At 41.9% G+C, this 27776-nt stretch overlaps 2 protein-coding genes across 3 annotated transcripts in view; one reads left to right on the forward strand and one right to left on the reverse strand.

Annotated features, from left to right (window-relative positions):
- Positions 1–213: 213 nt before the first annotated feature.
- Positions 214–13411, reverse strand: LOC101829551 (zinc finger protein 883). The gene is made up of 4 exons (XM_013121477.3): positions 13268–13411; positions 5785–5911; positions 5537–5594; positions 214–2190 (listed from the first exon to the last, which is right to left on the reverse strand). Exons 1-4 carry the CDS (start codon positions 13268–13270, stop codon positions 549–551), a joined length of 1830 nt encoding a protein of 609 aa, XP_012976931.2. The 5' UTR covers positions 13271–13411; the 3' UTR covers positions 214–548.
- A 3885-nt stretch (positions 13412–17296) lies between these two features.
- Positions 17297–27776, forward strand: part of LOC101829824 (zinc finger protein 883) — a 30921-nt gene continuing 20441 nt past the window's right edge. The window contains exon 1 of one of the 2 annotated variants that reach the window (XM_040737930.1): positions 17297–17492. Coding sequence is in view for 1 of the 2 variants with exons in the window: in XM_013121405.3 (XP_012976859.1) it covers positions 17490–17492 (3 nt within the window). In the remaining variant the exon portion in view is untranslated. The remainder of the gene's footprint in view (positions 17493–27776) is intronic. The other variant, XM_013121405.3, reaches the window with a different exon arrangement.

Genomic DNA, 27776 nt, shown 5'->3' on the forward strand with positions numbered 1-27776 from the left:
ATAGTTTTATTTTATTTTTCATTAAATTTTCATTTGGTTGCAACAAGTTCACCTTAAAAGTCCCAAGTGGTATTCAAATGTCCTATTTTGCTGTAATAAACAGACAGCATTAAAGCGTATTTCATCCTGATTTTGCTTATATATTAGGGCTAATATTACAATGTTGCTGGTCATGTGTGTTTCTTTTCACTTCACACTTTGCTTTAGTGCTACATTTATTTACTTCATTTGTGCACACACACACACACACACACACACACACACACATTCAATGGTGTGCATGTGGGACTCGGAAGACAACATTTGGGAATTGGTTCCCTATTTTTACCACATGACTTCCATGGTTAAAACTGAGACCAGGCTGCCCAAAAGAACTTCTACTAACTGAGCCATCTCATGGTCATCTAAATGCTTTTTTTCCTACCTCGCAATAAAGGTAAGTTGACCACACAGAATGCCATGCTGTTTCTAGTTGAGCAAGTTCTTCATTATGAAACTTTGTATGGGTTTGTGATGGTATGTAGGACACAGATGTTGTCACAGATTGCTCACATGGACAAGGATTCTATAGCATGAATTCTTTCGTGCTTGAGGAAATTTCCACAATAGGTGAATTCTTTCCCACAGTGTTTACATATGTAAAGTTTCTCTTTCATAGAATGAATTTTTTTATGAGTGTAATAGGAACTCTGACTGTTGAAGGTTTTTCCACAAGGGTCACATGCAAAATGCTTCTCTGCAGTGTGAGTTTTTTCATGACTGTTACGGGTACTGGAAGTGGCAAAAGTTTTTGTGCAATGTTTACACGTATAAGGCTTCTCTCCAGTATGAATTCTTTCATGACTGTTACGGGCACTTGAAGTGGTGAAGGCTTTTCCACAATGTTTGCATGCATAAGGCTTCTCTCCAGTGTGAATTCTTTCATGCTTGATTAGATCACCAGAAAGAATGAATACTTTCCCACACTTTTTACATAGAAAGGACCTCTTACCGGTATGAATTCTTTCATGGCTGTTTCTGTCACTGGAAGTGGCAAAGGGCTTTCCACAATACTTACATGCATAAGGCTTCTCTCCAGTGTGTATCCTTCTATGGCTGATTAGATAATCAGAGCGACTGAATGCTTTCCCACATGTTTTACATACAAAGGGTTTCTCTCCAGTATGTATTCTTTCATGACTATTACGGTCACTGGAACTGGTGAAGGATTTTCCACAATGTTTACATGCATACGGCTTCTCTCCAGTGTGAATTCTTTCGTGATTCATAAAATGACCCAAACGTTTGAATGCTTTCCCACATTTTTTACATACAAAGGGATTCTCTCCAGTGTGAATCCTTTCACAACTATTATAATCATCGGGACTAGTGAAAGCTTTTCCACAATGCTTACATGAATAAGGCTTCTCTCCACAGTGATTTTTTTCATGAACGTGATCAGCATTGGAAATAGTGAAGACTTTTTCACAATGTTTACATTCATAAGAATTCTCTCCAGTGTGAACTCTTTGGTGCATGAGAAGGTTTTTCAACTGAATAAATCCTTTCCCACATTGCTCACAGGCATAAGGCTCTCCACTGTGAATTCTTTCATGTTTTTGAAAGCATGACAAATATCTAAATGTTTTTCCACACTGTTTGCAAATATAACACTTCTCTACAATATGAATTCGCTCATGACTGATAAGGTGATTTGAATTAACAAAGGCTTCTCCACACTGTTTACACACGAATGGTTTTACTTCAGCATAGACTCTTTCATCTGTCTGTCCATTGGTAGAGTTTGTAAAGGCATTCTCATTGTGCTTATTTCCAGTGTAAGTTCTCTCCTGATGCTGATCATAATGGAGACTCCCACAAGCTGGAGTGCATTGACTTTCATAGGATTGCTCTCTAGAACTTTCATGTACCTGAAATGACCCAGAATGACCCACGTCTTCCCAACATTTCTCATGTTTAAAAGCATTCTCCACAGGTTCCTTACACTCAGGTAGTTTCTCTTTAGTTTGATCACTGAGATGAACATCTGAGGGTAAATTATCAATGACGTTTCTTACACACAAACTGCTTTCATATAATGTTACAGCAGGAAGCATGTCCTCATTAACAATATGTGCTGGAATCTGTTGCTGGGTTTCTTCACACTGATTCTCATGTTCATATTCACCATCTTTCTCAACCACCTGAGTTCTGGAAAAAAAAAAAAGACAAGAAGAACATTACTGGAATTGGAAATAGTGAAGGCATTTTCATAATGTTTACATTAGTAAGATTGCTCTGCAGTGTGAACTCTATTTTTTTTTTTTTTTTTTTTTTTTGGTTTTTCGAGACAGGGTTTCTCTGTGGCTTTGGAGGCTGTCCTGGAACTCACTTTGTAGACCAGGCTGGCCTCGAACTCACAGAGATCCGCCTGCCTCTGCCTCCCAAGTGCTGGGATTAAAGGCGTGCGCCACCAACGCCTGGCTCAGTGTGAACTCTTGAGTGTATAAAAGGTGTTTCCAATAAATAATGAATACTTTGGTGCATGAGAAGCTATTAGTGCTGGTATATCTTTTATCAGGCAAAGAAATTGTTGGTGACTGACTTCAGTGGTCCACTAGAGTTATAGTTACAGAGCAGAATCTGGGCTGTGGATGGAGAATATGGAGAGAAGTTTTTGAAAGCATGACAAATATCTAAGTGTTTTTCCACACTGTTTGCACTTCTTCCTCTTCCAGAAGACCAAAGTCCAGCATCCCTGTGGGTGGGTTCACAGTGGCATATGGTTTCAGCTTGAAGGAACCTATAGCCCTCATCTGGCTCTATAAATCCTTCTCATGCACGTGTGGCATACACTCACATGAAACCAAGCATACACATAAACTAAAATGACTTATGAACATAAAAGGAGAGAATTTTCAGCCAAGGTCCTGGTGTTCGTATAAAATAACAATCACATGACATTAGGAAATATGACTCCACTTAGCCATTTGAAATATATAACATGTGCTGTTAGATTTTTATCAACATGACACAAGATAGAGCCACCTGAGAAGCTGGAACTTCAAATGAGACAATGGCTCCATCAGATTGGCCTGTAGGTAACACTATAGGGGTGCTTTCTTGACTAATAAGTTATTTGGGAGGGCCTAGCTTACTGTGATTGGTGCCTCCGCTGGGCAAGTGGGCCTGGGTTGTATAAAAGCTAGCAAGCACCCAGTAAGCCGTGCTCCTCCATGGTCTCTGCTTCCAGGTACCTGCCAAGCTTATGCTCTTGGCCTGGCTTCCCTTGATGATAGATAGACATTGACATTGATAGATAGCCAAAATAAACCCTTGCCTTCCCAAGATGCTTTTGGTCATGGTATTTACCACAGGACTATAAAGCAAACTAAAAGAGAAATTGGTACCACGTCCATCAGGTATTGCTGTTCAGATCTGACCATATTATTTTTGGAAGGACTGTGTTGGAGCTTAGATTAGAACTTTCAACCGGAAAGGCCAGAGAGTGCTCAAAGTTTAATGATCTGTTTTGGCAGCTTAGACTATAACAATGAGCAATGCAGACAATGAAAGCCTGCCTTGTTAAGTTTCTAAAGGAAGTCTGAGGGTGACCTGGCTGCAACTCACATCACCCCCTTGATAACCAGGTTTGATTTGGTTGATGTGGCTGGTGAGGGGGTGTCCCCTTTCACCCTCACATCTCCAAGAGTATCCCTGCTAAAGCTGTGTGCTTTGTCAAAGAGGATGACCTTCCCCGAATAGAGGAAAGCCGGTCTTATGCTAAGGGTATATGAGGTAGCTGTGCTCCCATGCTATAACATCCAAGCAAACTCGCAAAGGGATGCTTAAGAGAACCCCAAAGACTCTAACCCGGTGGTTTAAGAGATAGTGTGTTTAAGAGACTATGCTTTCTGGTCGGCTGGGGCTGAAGAATCAGCTAGATAAACAACCAGCATTGAGGTGAAATCGTCAGAGATTTCAGTCAGCAAAAGATTGTAGTGTGTAAGATTCTGTCAGGTGGTATTGACTTAGGCATCACAAGAACTACGGGAATGAAGGGGTCATGGAGAGAAGCTGAGGCAGGGTACGGTGGAAGGCCAGGAGAGGTCACTGCTGGGTGTTGGTGGTGCATACCTTTAATCTCAGCACTTGTGAGGCAGAGGCAGGAGGATCTCTGTGAGTTCGAGGACAGCCTGGTCTACAGAGTGAGCTCTAGGCGAGGCTCCAAAACAATACAGAGAAACCCTGTCTTGGAAAAAAAAAATGGGATTCCTAAAGTTATGCTCTGATTTATATTACAATATTACCATGAGATCATGAGGGCAATTAAGAAAGGAAAAGGTACTGTGTGATCATGGCGAATCTGTATGTCATGATGACAAGGAGTCAGTTGTGCTGCTTAGGTTTTTTTTTTTTTCCAACTTGACACAAGCTACAGTCATTTGAGAAGAGGGAGTCTCAATTGAGAAAATGGTTCCATTAGATTTGCCTATAGGCAAGTCTGTGGGGGTATTTTCTTGAGTAATAATTGATGTGTGAGGGCCTAGCCTACTGTGGGTACCACCTATGAGCACATGGGCCTGAGTTCTCTAAGAAATGAAGCTGAGTAAATCTTAAGGAGCAACCCAGTAAATAGTGTTCTTCTATAATCCCTGTTACGGTACCAGGCTTCAGGTCCCTGACCAGCATGGGTTCCTGCCTCAACATCCATGATAAGGGACTGTGATATAGACAGGACAGGACCCAGAATAAGCCCTTGTTATCTAACGTTGTCTTTTGTCCTGGTGTTTATCTTGGCAATAAAAAGGAAATTAAAAACAGCTATCCTGAGGTTAGTGAGGTGACTCATAAGTTAAAGAGGACTAAATCAAAATATGTTTGATTCCCAGCAACTCCACCACATGGTGGTTCACCACTGTCTGTTAACTACAATCCCAGGGGATGGGGAATCTTCTGCCCTCTTCTGGCCTCCAAAAGTACTACATGAATGTGGTATACAAACATACATGCAAACAAAGCATACATTAAAAAAAACCAAATAATTATAAAACCGAGATAACAACAAAACAGGTCTTATATATAAAGCTCTAAGGAAAACACCATAAAAATATACATCAAATACTTCTGAGAATGAGGTGACTTTTTTTTTTTTATTTTCAAGACAGGGTTTCTCTGTATTGTTTTGGAGGCTGTCCTGGAACTCTCTCTGTAGACCAGGCTGGCCTTGAACTTACAGAGATCCGCCTGCCTCTGCCTCCCAAGTGCTGGGATTAAAGGCATGCACCACCAACGCCCAGCTAGAATGAGATGGCTTTTTATGTAATGGACCGCTGAAAATTTTCTTACATAGATAAATGTAGCATCACATTTTGATGACATTCAGAAATTACAGAGACAGGATGTTCAAATTCTGAATGGCTGCATCCAATGGAGTTTTATAAACATATCTTAGAATTAATTTATACTTCTATATAGTTAGATAATTTACTAGGTTCTCAGCTGTCCTATCATTCCCAAATGTTTGATGTAAATTTCTCTCTCGAGTATAAATTACCCCAGATTTCTCCTGAGATTCTGGTAGTCCTCTTCAATGTTTTCTTCTTGTGTTTTCTCTAGAAGTAAATCCAAAGAAATCATTATGACACAGTCACCATTATAAAAATTTATTATATTCTAAATCTTATGAGACCAGACACATTAAATTCACCACATGTTCCCTTTCAATATTTCAAACCCCAAATCACTATACACATAAGCAGGAAACAACTGTCTACGAATAAGCTAAGGAAGCATAGTGTTTACCTATGGAGAGCAGGTTCATAAAGGTCTCCTTCATCACATCTCTGTAGAGCTCCTTTTGGTAAGAGTCCAACAAAGCCCACTCTCCTAGGGTGAAGTTCACAGCCACATCCTCAAAGGTAACGGGCTCCTAAAACAGTGCACATATTAGGATGGGTGGTTTTAACTGCCAGGGTGATCAGATGCAGAATCATCTAGGACATATGCTTCTGAAGACACTTCTAAGTGGTTATACAGATAAAGGTTAACATGAGAAACTAAAGTGATTACACGAATTAATGGATAATTTACTAGGTTCTCAGCTGTCCCATCATCCCCAAATGTTTGATGTAAATTCCTCTCTCGAGTATAAAGTACCCCAGATTTCTCCTGAGGTTCTGGTAGTCCTCTTCAATGTTTTCTCTAGAAGTAAACCCAAAGAAATCATTTTTTGACTTGTGCGCAGCATTACATGAGAGGAAGAAGGAGGCTGAGGAACATACAGCCACTCATCACTCTATTCTTGACTGTGATTTCACGATCTGTTCCACACTACTGCTTTAAGGTTTCCATCACGATTTATTATTGAAACCTTCAACCAGGAGACGAAATAAACTTTTTCTGCCTTAAGTCATTTTTCTCAGAGTAGTTTATCACAGACAGGAACAGACACAAAGAAGAGAGGCGATAAAACTGGTCAGGTTCTCTGGACATGTTCAACTTTTTGTTTTTTCTTGTGAGAGGTAGAAGAATTGTTTTTCTTAAGGCAAGACAGACAGACAGACACACACACACAGAGAAAGAGAGAGACAGAGAGAGAGACAGAGAGACAGAGAGGGAGAGAGAGGGGGGAGAGAGAGAGAGAGAGAGAGAGAGGGAGGGAGGGAGAGAGAGAGAGAGAGAGAGAGAGAGAGAGAGAGAGAGAGAGAGAGAGAGAGAGAGAGAGAGAGAGAGAGAGAGAGGGAGAATCAGCAATCAGCATACTAGAGTACGCAAATCTCAATGGATCGTTTTGGTAGATGTTCTAAAGACAAAAATGATGAAAGAAATACTTAGAGACGAGGCACAGCTCAGAAAGGTTCAGAGGAAAACAAGGACTCAGTCTGGAACTGAGATGGGGACCATTACTTTGCTATCTACATTAAGAACTGGGCCCTGGGCCCAGGAGTGTAAAGGAACTTGCATTTGGAAACAATGAAGTACTTAGGTAAATGAAGAGCGGAAGCAAGCTTACAGCTTTAGACATGACATGATGAGAAAGCAGCGGTGACTGCTATGAGGTTACTTCTAGGCACTGGGACAACAGTGAGGCAGGCAGGCAAGCGCAGGACAAGCTAAGCAGCCTGAGACGTTACTTGGGTTTTGCACCCTGGCCCCTCTGAACAATGCACCCAGCATCCTGTGAGTATTCTTTGATTACCCTGGACCACACCCACTCTCAGGTTTGATGCTTTAAAACATGGCAATGTGTTAGTCCCTCTGGTAACACCTTATTAATCCCTTATATCTATCCAATTACATTTCGAAACACATCTGGTAACAATGAAAAATGGCCTGAAAGTTACGAGCTACTTTGGGGCACAAGTAACATAAGGCAAACTGTGTTCTCAAAATTAATACCTAAGGAAAGTCTTTTTACCATTTTGTTTCTTAGTAAGGCATATGATTAAACTCAGATGCACAATGGAAAAGGACATGCGCAGTGAGCAAAATACAGTGAGTAAAATTACAGAATCCTCTTCATGCTCTACCCCTGAACAGTTAAATCCTCCCTTTCAAAGCCCAAGCAGTAATTGGTGAGCCGACCATGTTCAACTCCACAGTTTGGATGTTTTAGGAAGATTACTGAAGGGAGAGACTGGGAAAGACCTCAGACTAATAGCACTAAAGATAGCAGCAGCAAAGTAGGTCATTTTCAGTGGGCTGTGTTCTGACGCTGCGGGATGGAACCTCCCAACATGTCTGCAGATTCCACACTTGAAATTCATGTACCTTCTGACACTCTCTAATGTTCCTATCACTTCTGTCATTGCATATGCTGGCTACACTGCTGTGACCTCATACTTCTCACAGGGAGTAAGGCCTTGTGATGCGAAAAGGTGATGAGCATAGAAAAAGACTCTCAGTGTGCCTGTTAAGTTTTAAGCTTTGCTACCAATAAGCCTACAATTAGAGGTGGTTATGCCAAGCATGGCAACGCATACCTGCAATCTTGATAGTCATGAGACTAAAGCAGGGGGATCATTCGTTTGAGGCCAGACTGGGCCACAAAATTTTGTCTCAAAGGAGAAAGGAAAAGAAAGACTGGCTCCAAGGGAGGAAAATGTGAAGACTTTTTTTCTTATTTTTTTCAAGGACTTTGGGTGTGTCATTAATTTAACAATTTGTGGTGTAACAGTTTTGTTTTTTAACATAGCCAACCAGTATTATCAACTACCCTTAAAACTGCCTTCATTCTATCCCATAGACTTGGTTATACTGTGGTTTTATTTTTCTTTCATTTAAATTTAGGAAATTAAAGTTTTCTTTCTTCATTTGTTCTTTGTTTATTTAGTGGTATGTTGTTCTGTTTCTATGAGTCTGTAATGTTTTTGTAGTTCCATTGCTGAAAACAATCACCTTTAGTCCGTTTGGTCAAACAGAATATAATTTCTCTATATTTGTAGAGATTCTCTTTGTGTCCTGATATGGTTGAGTTTGAGGAAAAGTTCCATAGGATCCTGAGAAGATTGTGTATTCTTTAGTGTTTGGCTGGATTGTTCTAGTACATGTCTACTAGATCCATTGATTTACGATATAATGCTTCCTAGTTTAGTTGTTTGGTCTAGATGAAGTAGTCAGCTGATAAGAGCAGGTTACTGAAGTCATTCATTACTTCTAATTTTAAATCTAGTGATGTCTTTTACAAAATTGGGTGTACCTGTGTTTGGTGTGTGTGTTTAGTATTGTAATTCCCTCTTGGTGAATTATTCTTATAGCAAGTATGAAATGACACTATCTCTTTTGACTAGTTTTGAGTCTATTTTATCACATAAACAACAGCTATATCCTCTGTGTGGAAGACAAGTTTAAATTCTTTTACCCTAAGATGGTATCCATCCTTGACGGTAAGGTAGGAACTAAGATTTTTTTTCCCCCTGAGACATAGTTTCTCTGTGTAGCCCTGGCTGTCCTGGATCTATTATGTAGATCAGGCTGGCCTCAAACCCAAAGATCTGCTTGTCTCTGATTCCCAAGTGCTGGGATTAAAAGTGGGTGCCACCACTGCCTGGCAGGAATTAAGACATTAACAGTAAGAGCTATTAATGGTCAGACATAGTGGTGCATGTCTTTAATCCTAGCAGATGGGAGGCAGAAGCAGGTGGATGGAGGCCATTCTAGTCAACATAACGAGTTTCAGGACAGTCAGAGCTACACAGTGAGACACTGTCTCAAAAAGAGAGACATTTTCAGACAAAGTGAGCTAACTAGAAGTCTCTCAGACAAGATGAGCTGCCTAGAGAGGCTCAGACAAACATGTTATGGAGTCTGCTTGGATGCAACATAATTCAAACACCAAGTTAATGCAGAAAACTAGTGTTTACTGTAATCAAGCTGATATTGACCAATCAGGGAAGCAGAACAGACTTGGGAGCTGAACTGTGACCCTGTAGCAGAATGTTACAGGGATTTTAAGCACAAAACCCACAAATATCTGTGCCAAGTTACAGGTACATTTTTAATCAATCAGCATTCAGGGATCAGGAGCTTTCCCAGGAACATTTCTTCTCAGTAGTTGTTTTACTCCTGTGGGTGGGCAGCTTGCCCATCATTCATGCCTCAATTTGCTAACCAGGATGTCAGTTACCCAGGAATGTCTTGGAAAGTTAAACTTTATTTGACCTTTAGTCAAAATGGAAGTTCTATTCAAAATGGATTCACTTTGGTTTCTTTTTACAAGCAGAGCAGCCTGGAAAACGCAGAGAGTAACCAACCTGCTTGGAAAAGGATCAAACCAGTTGAGCTGCTGAGCTGCCTACAGGCTGTGCAAGGTTCTCTGGGTGACCAGCATTCTTGAGCTGTCACCCATGCTAAGGGTGGCTTGGTGATGCATCTGTCTTTGATTCATTTCTGACCCTGTAAGTAACTCTTAACTTATATTTCTGTAATCACCCCCAATAAAACTCATTAGTTCAACAAGCTGAGTTTTGGTAGTAACCATACTTTAGTCTATTGTTGCTTTCCTGTCTGGCTTGAAAAGATGGTTGGTCGTATCTCCAGTAGAATGCCACACATAACTACATATAAAGTCACAGATTAATTCAAGTGTAGTAATACTCAATGACTTCAATACCCAACTTACCAGTCAACTAATGAACTAGATAAAAAAATCTGTAATTAAATCACCCAATGAGGTGAGCTGTGGTAGGGCATGCCTCTAATCCCAGCACTCAGAAGGCAGAGGCAGGTAGATCTCCATGAATTTTAGGCCACGCTGGTCTACATAGCATGCCAGGTGGAGTTATGTAATTGAGACTGAGTATCAAAAGGCCAATAAACAAACAGAATGAACAACACCATAAAACAAAGGAACCAAGTAAACACACAAAGAATATTCCACTCAAACACAAGAGAATACACACAGTTCTAAGCAACTAATGGAAAGTCTCAATGTGAGGATACAAAGCAAATTTCAACAAATAGAGGGAGCCTGAAATGATGTCTTGTATTCTATCTGATCACAATGCAGTAAGACCGAAGCCAATAGCAAGAGGAATTACAGAAAGTCTACAAACTTAGAGAGGTTAAATAACACACTATTGAGTGATGAGTGTGTCGTTGAGGAAATAAAGGTGATCGAGTCCTTCCTGGAATTAAGTGAAAATGAAGACACAATGTGAGAAAACACAATGAAGACAGTACTAAGAGGAACATTTATAACTAATTTTCCTATGTTTTTCCCCTCCCCTTCATTTTCCTATGTTAACAAAATCATACAAGAATGGCTGGTCAGTGGTGGTGCACACCTTTAATCTCAGCACTTGGGAGGCAGGGGCAGGAGGATCTCTGAGCTCGAGGCCAGCCTGGTCTACAGAGCTGAGCTCCAGGGCAGCCAGAGATACACAGTGACACCATGTCCTAAAAAACAAAACAAAACTAACCGAACCAAACAAAATCACAAAGACAACAACAACACAAAAATCAGCCAAGAGGAACTTCTTCTCCCCACTCCTAATTCTTCACTCTGGGGGTCTCAGAGCACAGCGTACTGAAAATGACCTAATTTGACGCTGCTGTTCTCTGTGCTGGTCAGGAAAACCTCCATATCACGAGCTGCCCATCCTAGAAGAGCGCTAGGGGCCCCTAATGTTGGAGCTCAGAGCCTGGGATCCTCCCTCCTACTGCCTCTGATACCTCCTGATGTTTGGGGGGTTGCCCCTGGGTCTCAATGATAAGGAGAATGACTTAAGAATAGTATTAACCACATTATGGTACCCTGTCTACCCTGGTCCACCCAATTCCTACCATGTCACAGAGTACAGTGGATCTTTCTGCACTACCTCTGGCTCAAAGGACTCTTGTCTAAGACTGTGACGACCCCCCCCCCACACACACACACCATGCCATTTACCTCACACTCATACCTTGAGTCCCCCTAATGTCCCAAAGAAAACTCTGGACCTGTGACGTGTCCTCAGGCAGTAGAGTCCCTTAGGCCTGCAAGTTGGAAGTGTGGGATCAGGGCTCTTTTCTGCTCAGACGTGAGCCTACCAGGTAGCAGAAGCTCACTTGTCCCCTCCCATCCTGCTCGCCACAGGTGAGGACCCCTCCCCATCTCCAGCAAGTTTTCTACTGCCCTCCACAAACATCCTGGCATATGCGCTCTCTCTCTCTCTCTCTCTCTCTCTCTCTCTCTCTCTCTCTCTCTCTCTCTCTCTCTCTCTCTCTCTCTCTCTACACACACACACACCCTTGAGCAAAATGAAATATATTTTTCCAAAAAAAAAAAAAAAAACAGATCTCAGATGAACAATGTAAAAAGGGACCTTAGGTATTGGCAAACAAGAAACCAAACTCCAAATCACTAAATGGAAGAAGCATCAAAGGTCAAGGCTGAAATTAATAAAACAAAAGTGGAAAGAAAACAACAACAAAACCCCACCAAGGTGGAGAGATGGCACAGAAGAGCATGCGCTGCTTTTGCACGGGCTCTGACTTCATTTCTCAGGCCCAACACAGCGGGTCAGAACCAGCCCAACTCCATTTACTGTGGGGTGGGGGTGCCTAGTGCTTCCTTCTGACTCTGTCCACCTGACAAACATGCTGCATAACCCCCTTTTTTTGCTGGCAAAACTCACTCATATGTAAAACAAACTAAAAAGAAATAAATAAATAGGATCGACAGAATTAAGAGTTGGTGTTTAAAAAGAGAGACATGATTGATAAGCCCTTAGCCAAATTAAAGGAGAGAAAAGACCCCCCCCCGTTAAAAAATTAGAGATGGGAAAGGAGGCATTACAATAGACACCCTAAAATTCGGAGAATCATGATAATATCCTTGGGCATTTTATATCCCAAGGCTGGGTGTTGTGCATCCACCTTTAACTCTAGCACCCGGGAGGCAGAGGCAGGCTGATCTTGGTCAGTGCAAGAACAGCCTTGTCCACACAGCAAGTTCCAGATCAGCAAAAGCTACATAGTAAAACGCTGTCTCGGAAAAAAAAATCCCCAATAATCTAATTAGTACCCATTCAGTGTTTGCCACAAAAGCGGGTTATGCTAAGCCATCAATGACACACCTGACGCTCAGGAACCTAAGCAGACCGTGGAATCTTCCCGTCAGAATTTGGGGGAGAAAATGAGCCACTTTAAAAATGGTATAGCAGGGTTGAGGGTGTGGCTCACTTGGCAGAGTGTTTGCTTACTATAGGGAGGCACTCCCTCCCTCGCTTTCCTCCCCAGCACCACATCAAAGCAAGTGTGGCGACTCATGCCTTGCAACCCCAAAACTTGGGATGTGAACGAAGGAGGATCACAAGTTCAAGGTTATCCACAGCTACGCGTGGAGCTCCAGGACAGAAAAACCGAAAAGTGGAAAATAAAACAAAACAAAAATAAACTCACTTTACAGACCCCTTAGGCTTGGAGACATAGAGCAAAACCAATGCAACCCCAAAGAGATCACAGGCAACAATGAAACAGATCAAAGGCGAGTGTGCAGGGGCGGACAGGCACCAGCGCTCACCCCCCACGTCCCTTCACAGCTCAGCCCGGACTCAGCGTCACCAACCCGCCAGCTCGGCATTGTCTGCAGAGGCGCAGGTTCATCGCGGATTCCCCATGGCAGGTTGGGGACTGCGATGAAGCACTCTTACGGCGACAGTACAGGAGGGGCCTCCCCACTGCCGGCTGCCGGGTGTCAGACTCCACCTCGGGCTGCAGCACAGCGCCAGGGGACCGTCCGATCGGCGGCGCCAGGCTGTACCAAGGCCGCCGCCCATGACTCCCAGAGCCAGAGCGCACTCACCATTTCTCGCTTCGGACGCACGCAGGGGTCCTCTCTGAGGGGCCTGCCGCCAGAATAGGTGACACGGAGGGAAACCAGCTGTCAGACACCTCACAAAAGCTACACGGGATTCAAAAATGGAGCCAGGGGCGGAAACCCCAGAACATTCTTGTTCCTCATTTGACAGCTCCAGTCAGGAAGCAACAGCGTCCCTGATTGGAGAAAGCTGCTGGACCCGCCTTCTTATTCATGAGTAGCAGGACCTACGTCCTTTCCCTTCACGGAAGCAAATAAAAATGATTGATAAAAGCAACACCCAGTCATAACTCAGGTGTTCCCTTTAGAGTAAACCTGAGGGATAATTGCATTTAAAGGGAACACCCTCTGGGATTTTCTAGTGCTCTCAGTGGGCTCCTACTGTTTACTCTACATAAAATAATGCCACAGGTTGACTCTGGACATCCCAGATTCGGTGCTCTAAAGAAAATCCATGACCATAACAGGAAGGACCCCGGGTCAGTGAAAGTACAGTACGAAGAACTAGGACTCGATGTGTCAATGAAGGAATTTGTGATGAATGCGCTTATTGAATGAATGTATAAAATAGAATTACCCGGAAACAATAGTCTACAAAGGATTCAGGAGACAGAGACCTTACTTTGTCCAAGGTCAAGAAGATAACCTACAATATCGAGGGTAAACAAAGTCTCAGGACTCAAGATCACACGCCATGCCGCACAGGAAGTGTCACAGAGGAACATTTCTTGGTGATGAGACAGATACCAAATAAGTTAACCGGGGAGCTTCCTGTGGCTTCTGTAGCTCAGAAACCTCTCCTCCAGCACCTTAACATTCACAAGAGGACTAGGTTTTCCACAGTCAAACTATCAGTGTAAACTATCACAGTCAACGTATGCGATCCAGTGCACAAATACTTTCTCCAGGGCGCAATCTACTAAAATGTGTCATTAAACCTTATCATCACAGATGCACTTCCTGTGAAAGGAAGAGAGGAAATCGAGGACAGGTACTAAAGAGATGACTATAGAAGGAAGGAGAGGTAGCATTAATTGATTAAAAGGCTCACTTTTTGAATGAGTTGCATTTCAATTGGTTTGCATTGCAATGAGAATCTGGGAAAGATCTGAACAAAAAGAAACACTGTAGTTAAATAGCATCATAAAACAAATGGACTCGGGAGGCAGAGGGAGGCGGATCGCTGTGACTTCCAGGCCAGCCTGGTCTACGGAGCTAGTTCCGGGACAACCTTCAAAACAATACAGAGAAACCCTGTCTCAAAAAAAAAAAAAAATGGACCTAATGTATGTCTTCAGGACAGTCTACTCGAATGTAATACATATACATACATATATAATACACACACACACACACACACACATATATATATATATATATATATTCCTCTGAATAGCCCATGGGACATATAGGATCATAAAGTAACTCTCAACAAATAATAAAAACATGAAAGTAAAAACATTATATATTAATTAGTGCTGGCAACTGAACAAAATAATCCACAAGTCATAAAAATCCATGGGACATAATGGTGGCAGTGCTAGAAAGATAGTTTATAGAATTAAGTACCAAAACAACAAAACATTTGAGCTATCTCAGATGAATAGCAATAATGGACCTGAAGGCCTTAGAAAAACAATGACAAGCTGGAGGGTGGTGGAGCACACCTTTAATCCCAGCACTCAGGAAGCAGAGGTATGAGGATTTCTGTGAGTTCGAGACCAGCCTGGTCTACAGAGTGAGTTCCAGGGCAGCCAGGGTGGTTACACAGAGAAACGTCTCAAAAAAAAAAAAAAAAGAAAGAAAGAAAGAAAGAAAGAAAGAACAGAAAAAAGAAAATTAACCACACAGAGACCACAACAATAACAAAAACAATACAAAGAATCAATAAAATGAATATTTGTGTCTTTGAAATTATTAACAATATTGACCAATTGAACTGCTTTACTATTTTTATTATTGCTCTTGTTTACTATTTTTTTGTTTTATCAAGACAGGGCTTCTTTGGGTAGCACTGGCTGTTCTGAAACTCACTCTGTAGAACATGTTTGTCTTGAATAAATGGAAATCTACCTGCCCAGGTGATGTGCTCCTTTTAAGACACTTCTCAAATCTGGGGATCAGTCCCCGACACTTGTTTCCATATGGGAGTCACGCTAGAAAGGAGGTTCCCACTGAGGTCTGCATTACAGATAGGGTCTCACCATGGAGTTTAGGTTATTCTGGAAGTGAATGGATGGGCTAGGCTTTTCTGGAATGCAGTCCTTCTGCTTCCTGACTTCTGAAACTGTAGATGTTTGGTATCATGCCTGGCTTTCGTCTGAGACATCTGAATTTTATAACCTATCAGTTTCCACGGGAGACATTAGGGATTTGGGGCTTTTTTTCTTCTTTTAATACTACATACTGTCACATTGCTGCTCAAAGTATGGTCGTTTCTGTGGATCTTGGTCTGGGAAAAGGTTGGTTTACGAATCCCGGTGAAAATGTGCCTTAACCTGTTTTCTCTTACTCTAATAGAATACAACATGCTGTGTAACATAGCTTGCATCAAGCTAAGCATGACATTTACCAGCACCGGTATGGTGGTTCACAACAGTCGGAGACTACAGTTTCAGGGAATACAACGCTGTCTTCTGGCCACCCAGGGCACCAAGCACACATGAGGTATACGGATGTACATGCAACAAAAACAACCATACTCATGAAGTGAAATAAATAAACCCCAATGTGCATGTGAGTGACGTTATTAGGTTGGTGAATGTCATGGTGTTGAAGGAATTATTTCATGGCCCAGAAAGCAATAGCAGGCATGATGAGGTCACAGTGTTAAAGCATTTGTGTCTTTCTGTTGTCACTTGAGAATGAGCCTTGTAGGTTCTGTCTTAGCAGAGTGATCCTGATAATTGGAAGTATTTACTCTAGTGAATGGAGGCTTTCTTCAAGGCCATGGGAAACGATAAGTTTTTCTCTTTCTTTCTTTCTTTTTTGGTTTTCAAGACAGAGTTTCTCTGTGTACCTTTGGGGGCTGTCCTGGAACTCACTCTGTGGGCCAGGCAGGTCCCAGCTCAGAGATCTGCCTGTTTCTGCTTCCTAAGGGCTGGGATTAAAGGTATGCACCATCGTGTCCTGCTAAGGTTATTGCTTTTAGACTGATGAATTTATGTGTCAAGTTGATAAGGGATAGAAAACCGTTTCCGAACTTCAAGTGATTCTTTTTATGTCTATTTCAGGCATCTGTGTAGGACCTGTATTCCTTTATTGGTGGGTTTTAATTTTCTTGGCAGGAAAGGAATACATTTAAACATAAGATGTGAGAAAGTCATGGGATTTCGCTTCATCACTAATCCTTGGGGATTTCTGTGAAGCACTGACTGTGGTTCCTGCGCTTGAACCTATGTGGCACCTGCTCCTACCCTCAAGTCCTGTGGTTTTGGTTGCTGTTGTTTAGTTTCTCCTTTGGAGAAAGAGATTGGAATGCACCGAGCAAACTTAAGGCGCTACTGTTGTGGAAAAGGCAGATGGGGAATAGTAAATATGCGAGGTAGGAAGCAAATGCACTCAAAATCTCAGAGCACGTTGTTTTACAATGTAGTGAAATCCCAAAACAGAGTTCCTTTATTCCAGAGTGCTAGGATGATATGCTGCTTTTAAAAATTTGTCTTTGTGTTGCTTTTGTTTTTTATTTTGCTTGTCTGTTTTCATTATTTCGAGACACGATTTCTTTGTGTAGTACTGGCTGCCCTGGAACTAGTTGTCTGGTCTAGGCTAACCTCCAGTTTAGAGATCTTCCTCCTTCGTCTCAGGACCGGAGTGATTAAAAATGCCTGCCACCCTGTCCGGCTTCCGTGTTTCATTTTGAGTCGCCCTGAATGGCTTTGAATTCATATTAGTTGGCCTTCTCAAGTGTACTGTCATTACGTGGCGACTTCATTTGAACTTTCCCCAAATGTTTTGATCCTGTAGGCTGACAGGGCGGAGTCAATCAGGAACAGCATTACTAAAAGGAATGAACTGTCCAATGAGGAGCACGGATATTCATAGTGCGCTTCCTGGAAACGTTTGTTTGTTTTCTTTTTTTTTTTCTCCCCCTCCCCTCCCGGTTCGCTTAGGGTAAGGGGATTCTTGTGAGGACTTGTTTGGGCGACTGTGTGTTCTCCTGACTGCAGGCATCTTTGGGCGACATCTAGACACATGAGAAACAGAAATGGTGAGTGCGCCTTGGGCTCTTGGAATCCCGGGTGGCGGTGGCGGACACCAGCTCCTTAGGAGCTACGAGAAGTTTTCCCTGGCCGAGTGTGGCCCAGCAGTGCCTATGCCCACGTGGTCTTGAAGTGTGCCCCTGGCAGACAGCCGCGTCCCCTAGTCTTGTGACCTGGTGAAGCTCTCTTAGGTGAGTCCTTGTGCTGCCGGGGTGGTGATAGTGACCAGACTACCCTGGGGTGACTTAAGTGTGCCGGACGTTTATGTTTATTACGCTTGTGCCTGTAGTTACTTTGATTTTCAATTTATTTTAATTCATACTTAGTATTTAATATATTGTCATTTCTCTCTTGTTTTTGGCGACAGAGGTTTCCCTGTGTAGCCCTTTTGCTCGCTGTGTTGACCAGGCTAGCTTTGGACACATAGATCACCTTCCTTTGGGATTACAGGCTTGCACCACTGTGTAGCTGAGGCTAATCCAGTCCCAAACTTTGATAATCCAACTTGCTCCTCTTCTCTTTCAGGTGCTTGTGTTTGTTTGTTTGTTTGTTGTTGTTTTCCTTTCAAGTCCTAGTGTATTTACCACTTTGTTTGCATGTCACATGCATTGTACTATACTGGAAGCATGCCACCTTCCCCCAAATCTCCTGGAACCTGTCTTCTCCATGGTGTCTACGGACATTCAGTTGAGTCTGGGAACAGATGGGTACGAGTTCAAAGAGAGTATCCATACATACGAGAAGCAGAATTTGACCTTGTGGGCTTGAATTATATACATTTGCCTGAAAGTTTCACTTCAGGCTTCTACATTGCAGATTCAAATTCCAGTGTGTTTATGTGCCACATCTCCATTTTCTGAAAATCAACTGAGGGACATCTAGGCTGATTCTTTTTTATAGCTGGCTGGACTAGAGAAGCAAAGTTCTCGACTATGCATTTATCTCTTGTAGTGTGTGAGCTCTTTTCATTATAGTGATTAGTTCGGAGGATGAATAGCTGGATGAAGTAGTGTTTCTGTTTTTCTCTTTGTGATGCAAGCTCGCCCTGGTTTGCTTGTTAACGTCAGCAGTTTTTAAACTTCCTCTAAAGGTAAGTATTCACTCCTCCACGCGCATTTGGTAAGGTTTGAGGTCTTCAGGCTTTCATGACAAGCTTTCACCTGTTCACCCATATTCCAGCCTCGTGGACAACCTTTTCATTGTTTCGTTACTAAAAACCCAATCAAACCCTTGAAAAATGTATTTTTATTATTGGCTATTTCCTGAACATAAGTGACGTGTTTTAAACGGATCTAGCCCTTATACCCCCGGCACACCTGACTTTTAATTTTCTGTGTGTTTTGTTTTTGTTGTTTATAACCCACTGAGTTCTGTCCAGTGTGTGTGGTCATGGACTGGAGCCTGAGCAACATACAAGTGGCCATATTCTGGATGGAAAGTGACCCCCCCCCCATCGTCAGTTGCCCATAACTTCATAGCTAGGAGTGGCTTTCTGGAGGATTGTTAGGAAAGTAATTTTAAAATGGAGAGGCTTGTGTTAAGGCTCTGCACAGTCTAAGACATGAATTGGAGATGACTCCTCTTCTCTGTTTTGAGAGCCTGGCCAGTTCTCAGGATCGAGAACCGAGAGTGGTTTGTTGTTTTAATTGAGATAGAGACATGCGGACACTCTTCACAACCTTGACATCTGGCCAGTGTCTGGGAGTGGTCGTGCATGCTGGAACGTGTACCTGGATGACTGCCGAGGACTGGGCAATGGACTGCCTTTCTTCATGAGGCTTAAAAGTTTGCCCCAGAATGCGTCCAGCTGCTGCTGTTTCAGCCCAGCAGAAGCATGCAGTCAGACAATGGAAAGCTTGTTCCAGTAATGACTACTGGTGATGATGTGTATTCCTATGTAGTATTTGGTGCTGTATGAAGCTGTTGTCTGTGATGACTACTGGTGATGATGTGTATTCCCAAGTAGTATGCCGGTACTGTATGAAGTTGGTGTCCATGATGACTACAGGTGATGATGTGTATTCCCATGTAGTATTTGGTGCTGTATGAAGCTTGTGTCCGTGATGACTACAGGTGATGATGTGTATTCCCGTGTAGTATTCGGTGCTGTATGAAGAACACTTAGTGGTAAATCCCAGGTGAAGTCTCCTCTCTTAGGGGCTTCCCACTCTATTCCTTTGTTTTCATTAAACCTCCCACCCTATTTCTTTATCTTAATTAAGCTTCCTTGTAGAGTAAATTTCTCTTTAGCAACTAATTTTGTGGCTCATGGAAGTTCTTTCTCGAGGATCGAATCCAAAGTGAAAGTCTGTGCACAATAAAGCGGCTAAAATTACTTGCCCTTACAAGGATCCATCGTTTTCTCCCTCGAGTCTTGACCCATACAGTCATAAGTGTTTTGGGCATTTTAGACTTTGATACAACTATTATAGGACATCTTTGTGCAGCTGAGCTCTTACTCAATGAGAATACTGTTCTTTCCCTTGTGCCTTTATCCATCCACCTTCCTATAAAACTACAGTGTTAGCATTTAACATAGACAGTTATAGTTTATGTAACATGGATTTAGTTAATAAGAAATCAGTTTCTCACTTAATGAAATTGGATGTGCTCTTAAGTAGTAAAATAACAATAATTATTATTTTGTGTTTCTAAGATAAATTTTAACTTATAACATTAAAAAGTAAACCTGATGTCTGCGCCTTCCTCTTTAATGACAAGGTTTTCAAAGTTCTGATCCTGTCCAATTTAAACTAAAGGAAAAAAATTAATTGAAATACCAAGATTTTGGAGTCTGTTCAGCCTGTTCAAAGTCTTTCTGTAATGAGCTTAGGCTCTGTGTCTTTTCCCTCCATGGTTTTCTACTTTAGATTGCTAATGCTAGCAAAATACAAAATAAGTGCTAATCAACAGCCTAGACTAAAATGGAAAACTGATCAAGTATTACTGTCTTTGAAATGATCTTCATTTTACCTATGCAAATATGTATTGTTTACATGTGCCTCTGTTTTTATGTTTTTCCCATTGTACAATTAGCTTATAATCAAGAGCTCATATTAATTAAAACTTCCAGGTTGGCCTAAACTTCTTTTAGCTCCTAGTGTAATTAAAGCTTCTGTTTATGCCGGGCGTTGGTGGCACACGCCTAATCCCAGCACTCAGGAGGCAGAGGCAGGCGGATCTCTGTGAGTTCGAGGCCAGCCTGGTCTACAGAGCTAGTTCCAGGATAGCCTCCAAAACAATACAGAGAAACCCTGTCTCGAAAAACCAAAAAAAAAAAAAAAAAAAAAAAGCTTCTGTTTATAAAAGTTAGATGAAGCATTAGTCAATATCTTATTTGGTTAGTCATCACCTCAGCTCTGCATCTACAAGAAGTCTAAAATGTCCTTTTTTTCAGGACAGAATGGCTTCTCTACAATGGTGCAGTTTCACTGAGATTCTTAAAATGTAAAGATTAATAAAATGACTTAGCCCTGTGATTTCAGAGTTCAAGTAATTAATAATCTTTAAAATTTCCCCAAATATTATGATAATAAATTCTACTAGATGTGTTTGATTTCTAATGAACAAATGAAATCTTCAGTTTATTTAAAAATCTTTCACTGCCAAGCATTAGCCAAGTGTCACACAACTGCTAAATAATATTTTAATAAATGGCTTTTGAAAATGGCTAGGCTGAAGCCTGTAATATCTTTCCATCATACCAAACTCTTACGTTTGCCTATCAGGCCATCTTCTGTTCCGGTGTCAGGACAGACCTAGGGATTCCTTCTACTCCGAATGTATTGGATTTGGCCTAAGGATCTTGAATTAGGAATATCCAGGCCTTATATCTCTTTCATCAATCAAGAATGCTGTTACTTCTCTTCATCAAATGTCCATTGAGGCGCTTAGATATTCAGGAAGCCCCATCATTGCCCTTGGGTTTGAATCCTATGTAGATAGTGAAGTGTGTGGTGTTGGTCCCGTAAGACATTCCCTTCTGCTGATTTTAGGCTCTTAGGAAGCACACTTTGCTCCGTCAGAAGCAGGAAAGGATGAGTGTGTCCTGGGCTCTTGGAATTGTGTGTCGTGCGTTTGTGACATTGCTGAGGCTGTGCTGCTGGGACCTTGATGTTCTCCGTCTGAGGTGCAGTGTGTGCCTTGACGTCCTGCGCTGGCTCTGTCCTTCCCAAAGCACTGGGATTGTGTGCAGAACAGGCAGCTGTGCACTAGGCCTCCGCTCCTGTTCTGTCCCGGGGAAACAGTTTGTCCCAGGCCACTTTCTTCTTGGGGTGAAGAGGCACCGGGAACCGGCACCTCTGCAGAACTTGCAGTACTGCTGGGTGGGCGACACTCAGTCCAGACTGTGGTGTGAAGGCACCTGGGTGGTGTGTGCCACCTTGCTGGTCTCCCTTCAGGTACATCTGTGCTGCTGGGGATTTTTCCTCACGTTAACCTGTGATTTTATGTTTTTCTTAGAACGGAACCAAAAGCCAAACCTGGCGTAAGTTAAACACGGGCTTTATCTTTAGTCCCCCAGTTCCCAACTCCTCATATTGGGAGTGTGTGTTTGTGTATGTGTGTCTGTGTTTGTGTCTGTAGTCTCTCCTTTTAAGAAGGATGGTTGGAGAAGACTGGGTTGTTCCCTCTGTAAGAGTGGAACAAAACTCACAGTCAGAGGAAGGCAATATGATTTTTTTTTTTTTTTTGCGCTGTTTCTGAGGTAAAAGTTGGGATTTTTGCAAAGCTATGTCAGCTTTGTCCTTGGTAATCTCTGTGAAGGGGATCATGGGCTTGGGATTGAATTGCTGTTTATTTGTTTGTTTTACACTAGGCTGTTCCTCCAATTAGAAGAAATTGCATGAGGAGTTACTTAATTACTACTTAATTCTTTATTTCTGGAGGAAATTATTTGGTGAAAAATATATTAGTATTTTCAGTAGTGTTAAATTTCAGGGTGCAGAGTGAAGAGACAAGAGGCTAGAAAGAGGCCAGAATCTGATTTCAACAGACAGCACTGGTCATTATTACAGACAGTAAACGACACTGATTTTCCTGCTGTGCAATGGGAGAAAGCTACCTGGGACCCTTTGTAGCGCCCTGGAAGGGGCTTGGAAATGAGGAAGTTGATGCAGCTTCCTGGGCTATAACTTCCTTCCTGAAGTTATTTCTCCAGGGGAGACAGCCTGTCTCCACAGACACCCCTCTTCTGACTGACCCATAATGGTTGAGCAAGGCAGGCTGAAATCTCACAGGAATTCTGTGCTTGCAACGAAGGCACTCTATCAAATAGAATTATGTTTATACAGTGTTATCCCTGGCCATTCATGGGTATGACTATTCAAATGCTTTACCACTTAGGTTGTCATTGTCACCCTATTTTACCCACTTGCTCGGACTTATTTCTAAGTGATTCTTCTCACGTTACTCTGAATGCCATTTTGTCACTGATTTTTGTGTTTCACCCCAGTCTTTCATTTATTTATTTATGAAATTTAAATTAGAAACAATCCTATTTTACATATCAATCCCAGTTCCCTCTCCTTCCCATCCTCCCATGCTGCCCTCTGACCCCCTATCCTACTCCCCATCCACTCCATAGGGAGAGTGAGGCCTTCCATGGAAGATCATTAATGACTGTCACATCATTTTAGGCAGGGCCTAGGTCTTCCCCCATGTATCTAGGCTGAGAGAGTATCCCTCTATGGAGGAATGTGCTCCCAAAGTTCATTTGTGGGCTAAGGATAAATACTGACTGCTTCCACTGCCAGAGGCACCATAGACTGCCCCGGCCTCCTTACTGAAACCCACATTCAATGGGCCTGGTTCCGTCCTATGCTGGTTCCCCAGTGGTCAGACGGGGTCTGTGAGCTCCCACTTGCTCAGGTCAGCTGTTTGTGTGGGTTTCTCCAGCATGGTCTTGACCCCTTTGCTCATCGCTCTTCCCTCTCTACAACTGGATTCCTGGAGTTTGGCTCAGTGCTCAGCTGTGGAGTTCTACTTCTGCTTCTGTCAGCTACTGGATGAAGGCTCAGAGTGGCACTTAAGGTAGTCACCAGTGTCATTATCGGGGAAGGGCATTTAGGGTAGCCTCTTCACTATTGCTTAGATTCTTAGTTGGAGTCATCTTTGTGGATCTCTAGATATTTCCCTAGTGCCAGATTTCTCTTTAAACCTGCAATGGCTCCCTCTATTAAGGTGTCTTTTTTTTTCTCACTGTCCTCTATTCATCCCCCGACTCAATCTTCCTGATCCCTCATGCTCTCTCTCCCTTCTCTTCTCCCCTCCTTTTTCTCTTACCCCCCCCCAATTTGTTCAGGAGCTCTTGTTCCTTTCCCCTTCTCCAGGGGACTCACCCTAACCTTTATGGGAGCAGAGCAATGTTATTCATAATTCAGTGTTATTCTGTATTGAATGTTAATATTACATCCTTTTGTGTTACTGGAACTTTCAGATGGCACAAAAATAGTGTATATATTTCAGTTCTCTCTGTATTTTAGTGTAAATTCCTGCTCAATTTGAAGGGGATATTAGCAGTATACTAGATAATTCCAGCTAATGATAGATAAAATAATTGCATATAAAAAAAGACAAACTTGAAGAGTTAAATACTTACATTGCATATGAAGCAGCATATTTGAAGTGTATTTGGATTATTTGTATGTTCAGATTTTGGATCTCTGGGTAAATTATTTAGAAAACAGCACATTTAATATTTTCATAAGTTAAAATGGAAATACATAAATGCCTCTTTTAAAGGACAGCTTAAGGGTTTCAAGAGATGACTCAACTATAAAGAATGTTGCTCCAGGTTGGCATCTAACCCACACCTGTGCATGCAGCCTCTGGATCTGACCTTGTCTTCTGATAGTGCCTGTATGTAAGTGGTATACACACACACACACACACACACACACACACACACACACACACACACACACACACCTATAATTTAAAACACTCCTAAAGGAAGAAAATTAAGCAAATAAAAGCAATTCTTACTGAGCAGTGGTGATGTCTGCTTTTAATCTCAGCACTCAGGAAGCAGAGACGGGGTTCTTTGTCAGTTGGACAGTCAGAGCTGTTACACAGGGAAACCCTGTCTTGAAATAAAAGAAAGAAAATACTCTCCTTCCCCTAGGAGCCATCAACTAAAACTAGGATTTCAGTAAGGGATGAAGCTTCAAAGCACACCTGAGTGCATTCTGGGAGATTGCAGTGCTAGGATGTCATGCAGCTCTTGGGAGCTTAATCGCAGCATTGTGAATACATGTAGGCAACAGCCGTGTCAAGCATGGCACGGCATTTTGCAGTGTTCCCCATCCTCCAGTCGCCTTTTTCAGTGTTTACTGAGCTTTGAGGGTTGGGTATCACAGCCGCTTATTTTCATAATTGAAACAGTAGTGTTTCTCTGTGTAAACTACCACTGTTACAATAAGAAGCTCATCTGATCAAGGTTGGTAACAAGACCATAGATTCCCAAGTAACTTCTTCCTGAGCACTTCATTTTGTTTAAGCCTTCTTCTGGCCTCTGCATTACCTGTCATTCCATTACCTGCTTGAAACCTCTGTGTCTAATATTCCCTTCTCTACCTTCATCTTACCATATCATCCCCCCTCCCCGACACACACACAGCCATACATCTGCCCAATCCACAGCCTTTCTAGCTCCTTCTTCTGCATGTACTTGGTGTTAAAACCACACATTAACCAAACATTTGAAACTAAACCATATATGAGAAAGGCCATTCAGTATTTCCACTTTTGGCCATGGGTGATCCCACTCATTAGAATTTTTCTAGCTACATTCTTCTTCCTGAAATTTTTATGGTTTCGCTTTTTTATATTCAGTACAGTAATACAAAATTGTGTGTGTGTGTGATCACATTTTCATTATCTATTCATAAGTTGATGGATACCTAGGTTGATTCTATTTCATAGTTATTGTCTATAGAGCTGCAATGAACATGTATATGTAATTATCTTTATAATATGATATAGAATTCTCTTCATATATGCCAAAAAGTGATATAAATAGGTCATATGGTAAGTCTAATTCAAGCTTTTTAAAAATTTGTTTTTAAGTGTCTGAGTGTTGCATCTCCATGTACATTCATGTACCTCTTATTTGCTGAGTTCTTGGAGGCCAAATGTGGGTGTTGCATCCTAGAGAAACAGAGTTCCAGATAGTTGTGAGGTCTCATGTAGGTGCTGGGTCCTCTTCAAGAGTAGCCTTTTCTCTTAACCATTGCAGTCAACCCCTCAACCTTATTTCTAGTTTGTGGAGAAACCTACAGACTGATTTTCAGAAAGGCTACATTATGCATTCTCAGCAGCAGGGTACAAAAATTCCCTGGTACCCACATCTATGCCACTGTCTGTTGGCATTTGCATTTCTTCTGAAGGCCATGTTGACCTGGAAGAGATAGAATCTTAATGTAATTTCAAAGTGCAGACTAGTGAAGCTAGAATCCTACCTCTCACCTTGCACAAAACTCAACTGCAGGACCTCATCATGCAGATCATTTGAGCAGCTAAGCAGGCAGGCAAAGAGCATCTTCACCTCTAACTTCTATCTTCCAACCTCCCATCCTGCTGCCCGGCTCTACAGCAGACTTCCTGCTGTGGCCTCTCCTCACTAGTGCACTGTTTCTAAGGAAATGGAGCGGATCCTGGAGGGCACCCTGCTCTCCTCCCCCTGTGCCCCCAGCACTTCCTTCCCCCCTTCTGTCACTTCTCCATTCACAAGTTCCAACTCCCAATGCCTAGAAGTACTTTCCCTGGAAATCCCAATGGATGATGTATCCCAGAGGCATTTCAGACCAGGGAAAACATAGCCACCACAGAATGCTAAGAACCAGAGAGGACAACAGAAACCAAGGAACAGCACACCCACCCAACAAACACAAGACCAGTATCAGCTCCCAGAATTACAATTTTCCCAAACCAAGTTGTTTAGACTCTAGTGAAAAAAAAACAATAACAACAACAATAACAGCCAAGACAATGTGTCTCCAATATAACACACCCATCCCACCACAGCAGGTCCTAACCAGTGAAACAGGGCTGAAGCATAAGAAAACGACCTTAAAATAGCCCTTATTGATATAGATCCTTTAAAATGAGATAAGAAAAGCCTTTGAAAAATCTATGAAAAGAAAAACTAGCAGAAGAAAATGAATAAAATAGTTTAAGACATGAAAATGGAAATAGAATCAATAAAGAAAAGCTACACAAAAATAAATATGGAAATGACTAATTAGGAACTCAGACCTTACCTCAGAGACAAGACTCACCAAGAGAATAAAAGACAAGAAAGAGATAATCTTATTCACTGAAGACACAATAGAAGAAATGGATATGTAGGTCAAAGCAATTGTTAACTCTAAAAACTCTGGGCACTGGGGCTGGAGAGACAGCTCAGTGGCTAAGAGCACTGCTTACTCTTCCTGATGGACCCGAGTTCAGTTCCCAGCACCCACATGGCAGCTCACAATTGTCTGTAACTCCAGTTCCAGGGGATCTGATGCCAATGCATGTAAAATAAAAGGTGAATAAGTTATTTAAAAAAAAAGAACTCTGGGCACAAAACATCCATGAAATCTGGAACAGTATGGAAATACAATAATAGGAATGGAATACGAAAAGAAATCCAAGGTCAAAGGCACAGAAATTATTTTTAAGAACTCAAAAAAGAAAGATTCCTACCATAAATAGTAGATGCTTTCTATTTGAATCGTAAATTAAAACTGGACAGCATCAAAACAGAAGCAACAGAAAATATACAGTTTGATTATATCTTGCCATTTATTCTTTTTGAGTGAGTTTATTTTCCGTTTTTGTTCCAGGTACGTTGCCAAGTTACTAGTATGAGATCTAAGATTTTTATATAGGCATTTGCTGTCATGAATGTGCCTAGCTTTCAGTTATGTCTATGTTATGTCACCTAAGAGTGTTAGTTCCAGTGGTGGCCCAAGAAAGGTTTTAGACCCCGTGGATGTGAACTGACAGGCACTTTGAACCACATGGTTTGATTCTAAGAGCAGCCAACACTCTTGAGTAGAGCACCATCTCTCTAAACCCTAGACAAAATTGTACTGTTATTTGTTTTCTTATTCTTGGCTATTCTGCCTTGTGAAAGATGAGTTCACAAATAGATCTGAGCAATGGGCTATTGCTTCATCTCTGATCCTTGAGGTTTCCTACCCAGCCCTATACCAAGTTCCTGTGTTCAAAGCCACTTGGAGCCATCTCCTACCTTAAAGTTCTTTTTTTCCCACTGTGGCATGTGTTTAGAATGTACAGAGCAA

Source organism: Mesocricetus auratus, unplaced genomic scaffold, assembly GCF_017639785.1.
Source record: "Mesocricetus auratus isolate SY011 unplaced genomic scaffold, BCM_Maur_2.0 Super-Scaffold_100676, whole genome shotgun sequence".
NCBI lineage: Eukaryota > Metazoa > Chordata > Mammalia > Rodentia > Cricetidae > Mesocricetus > Mesocricetus auratus.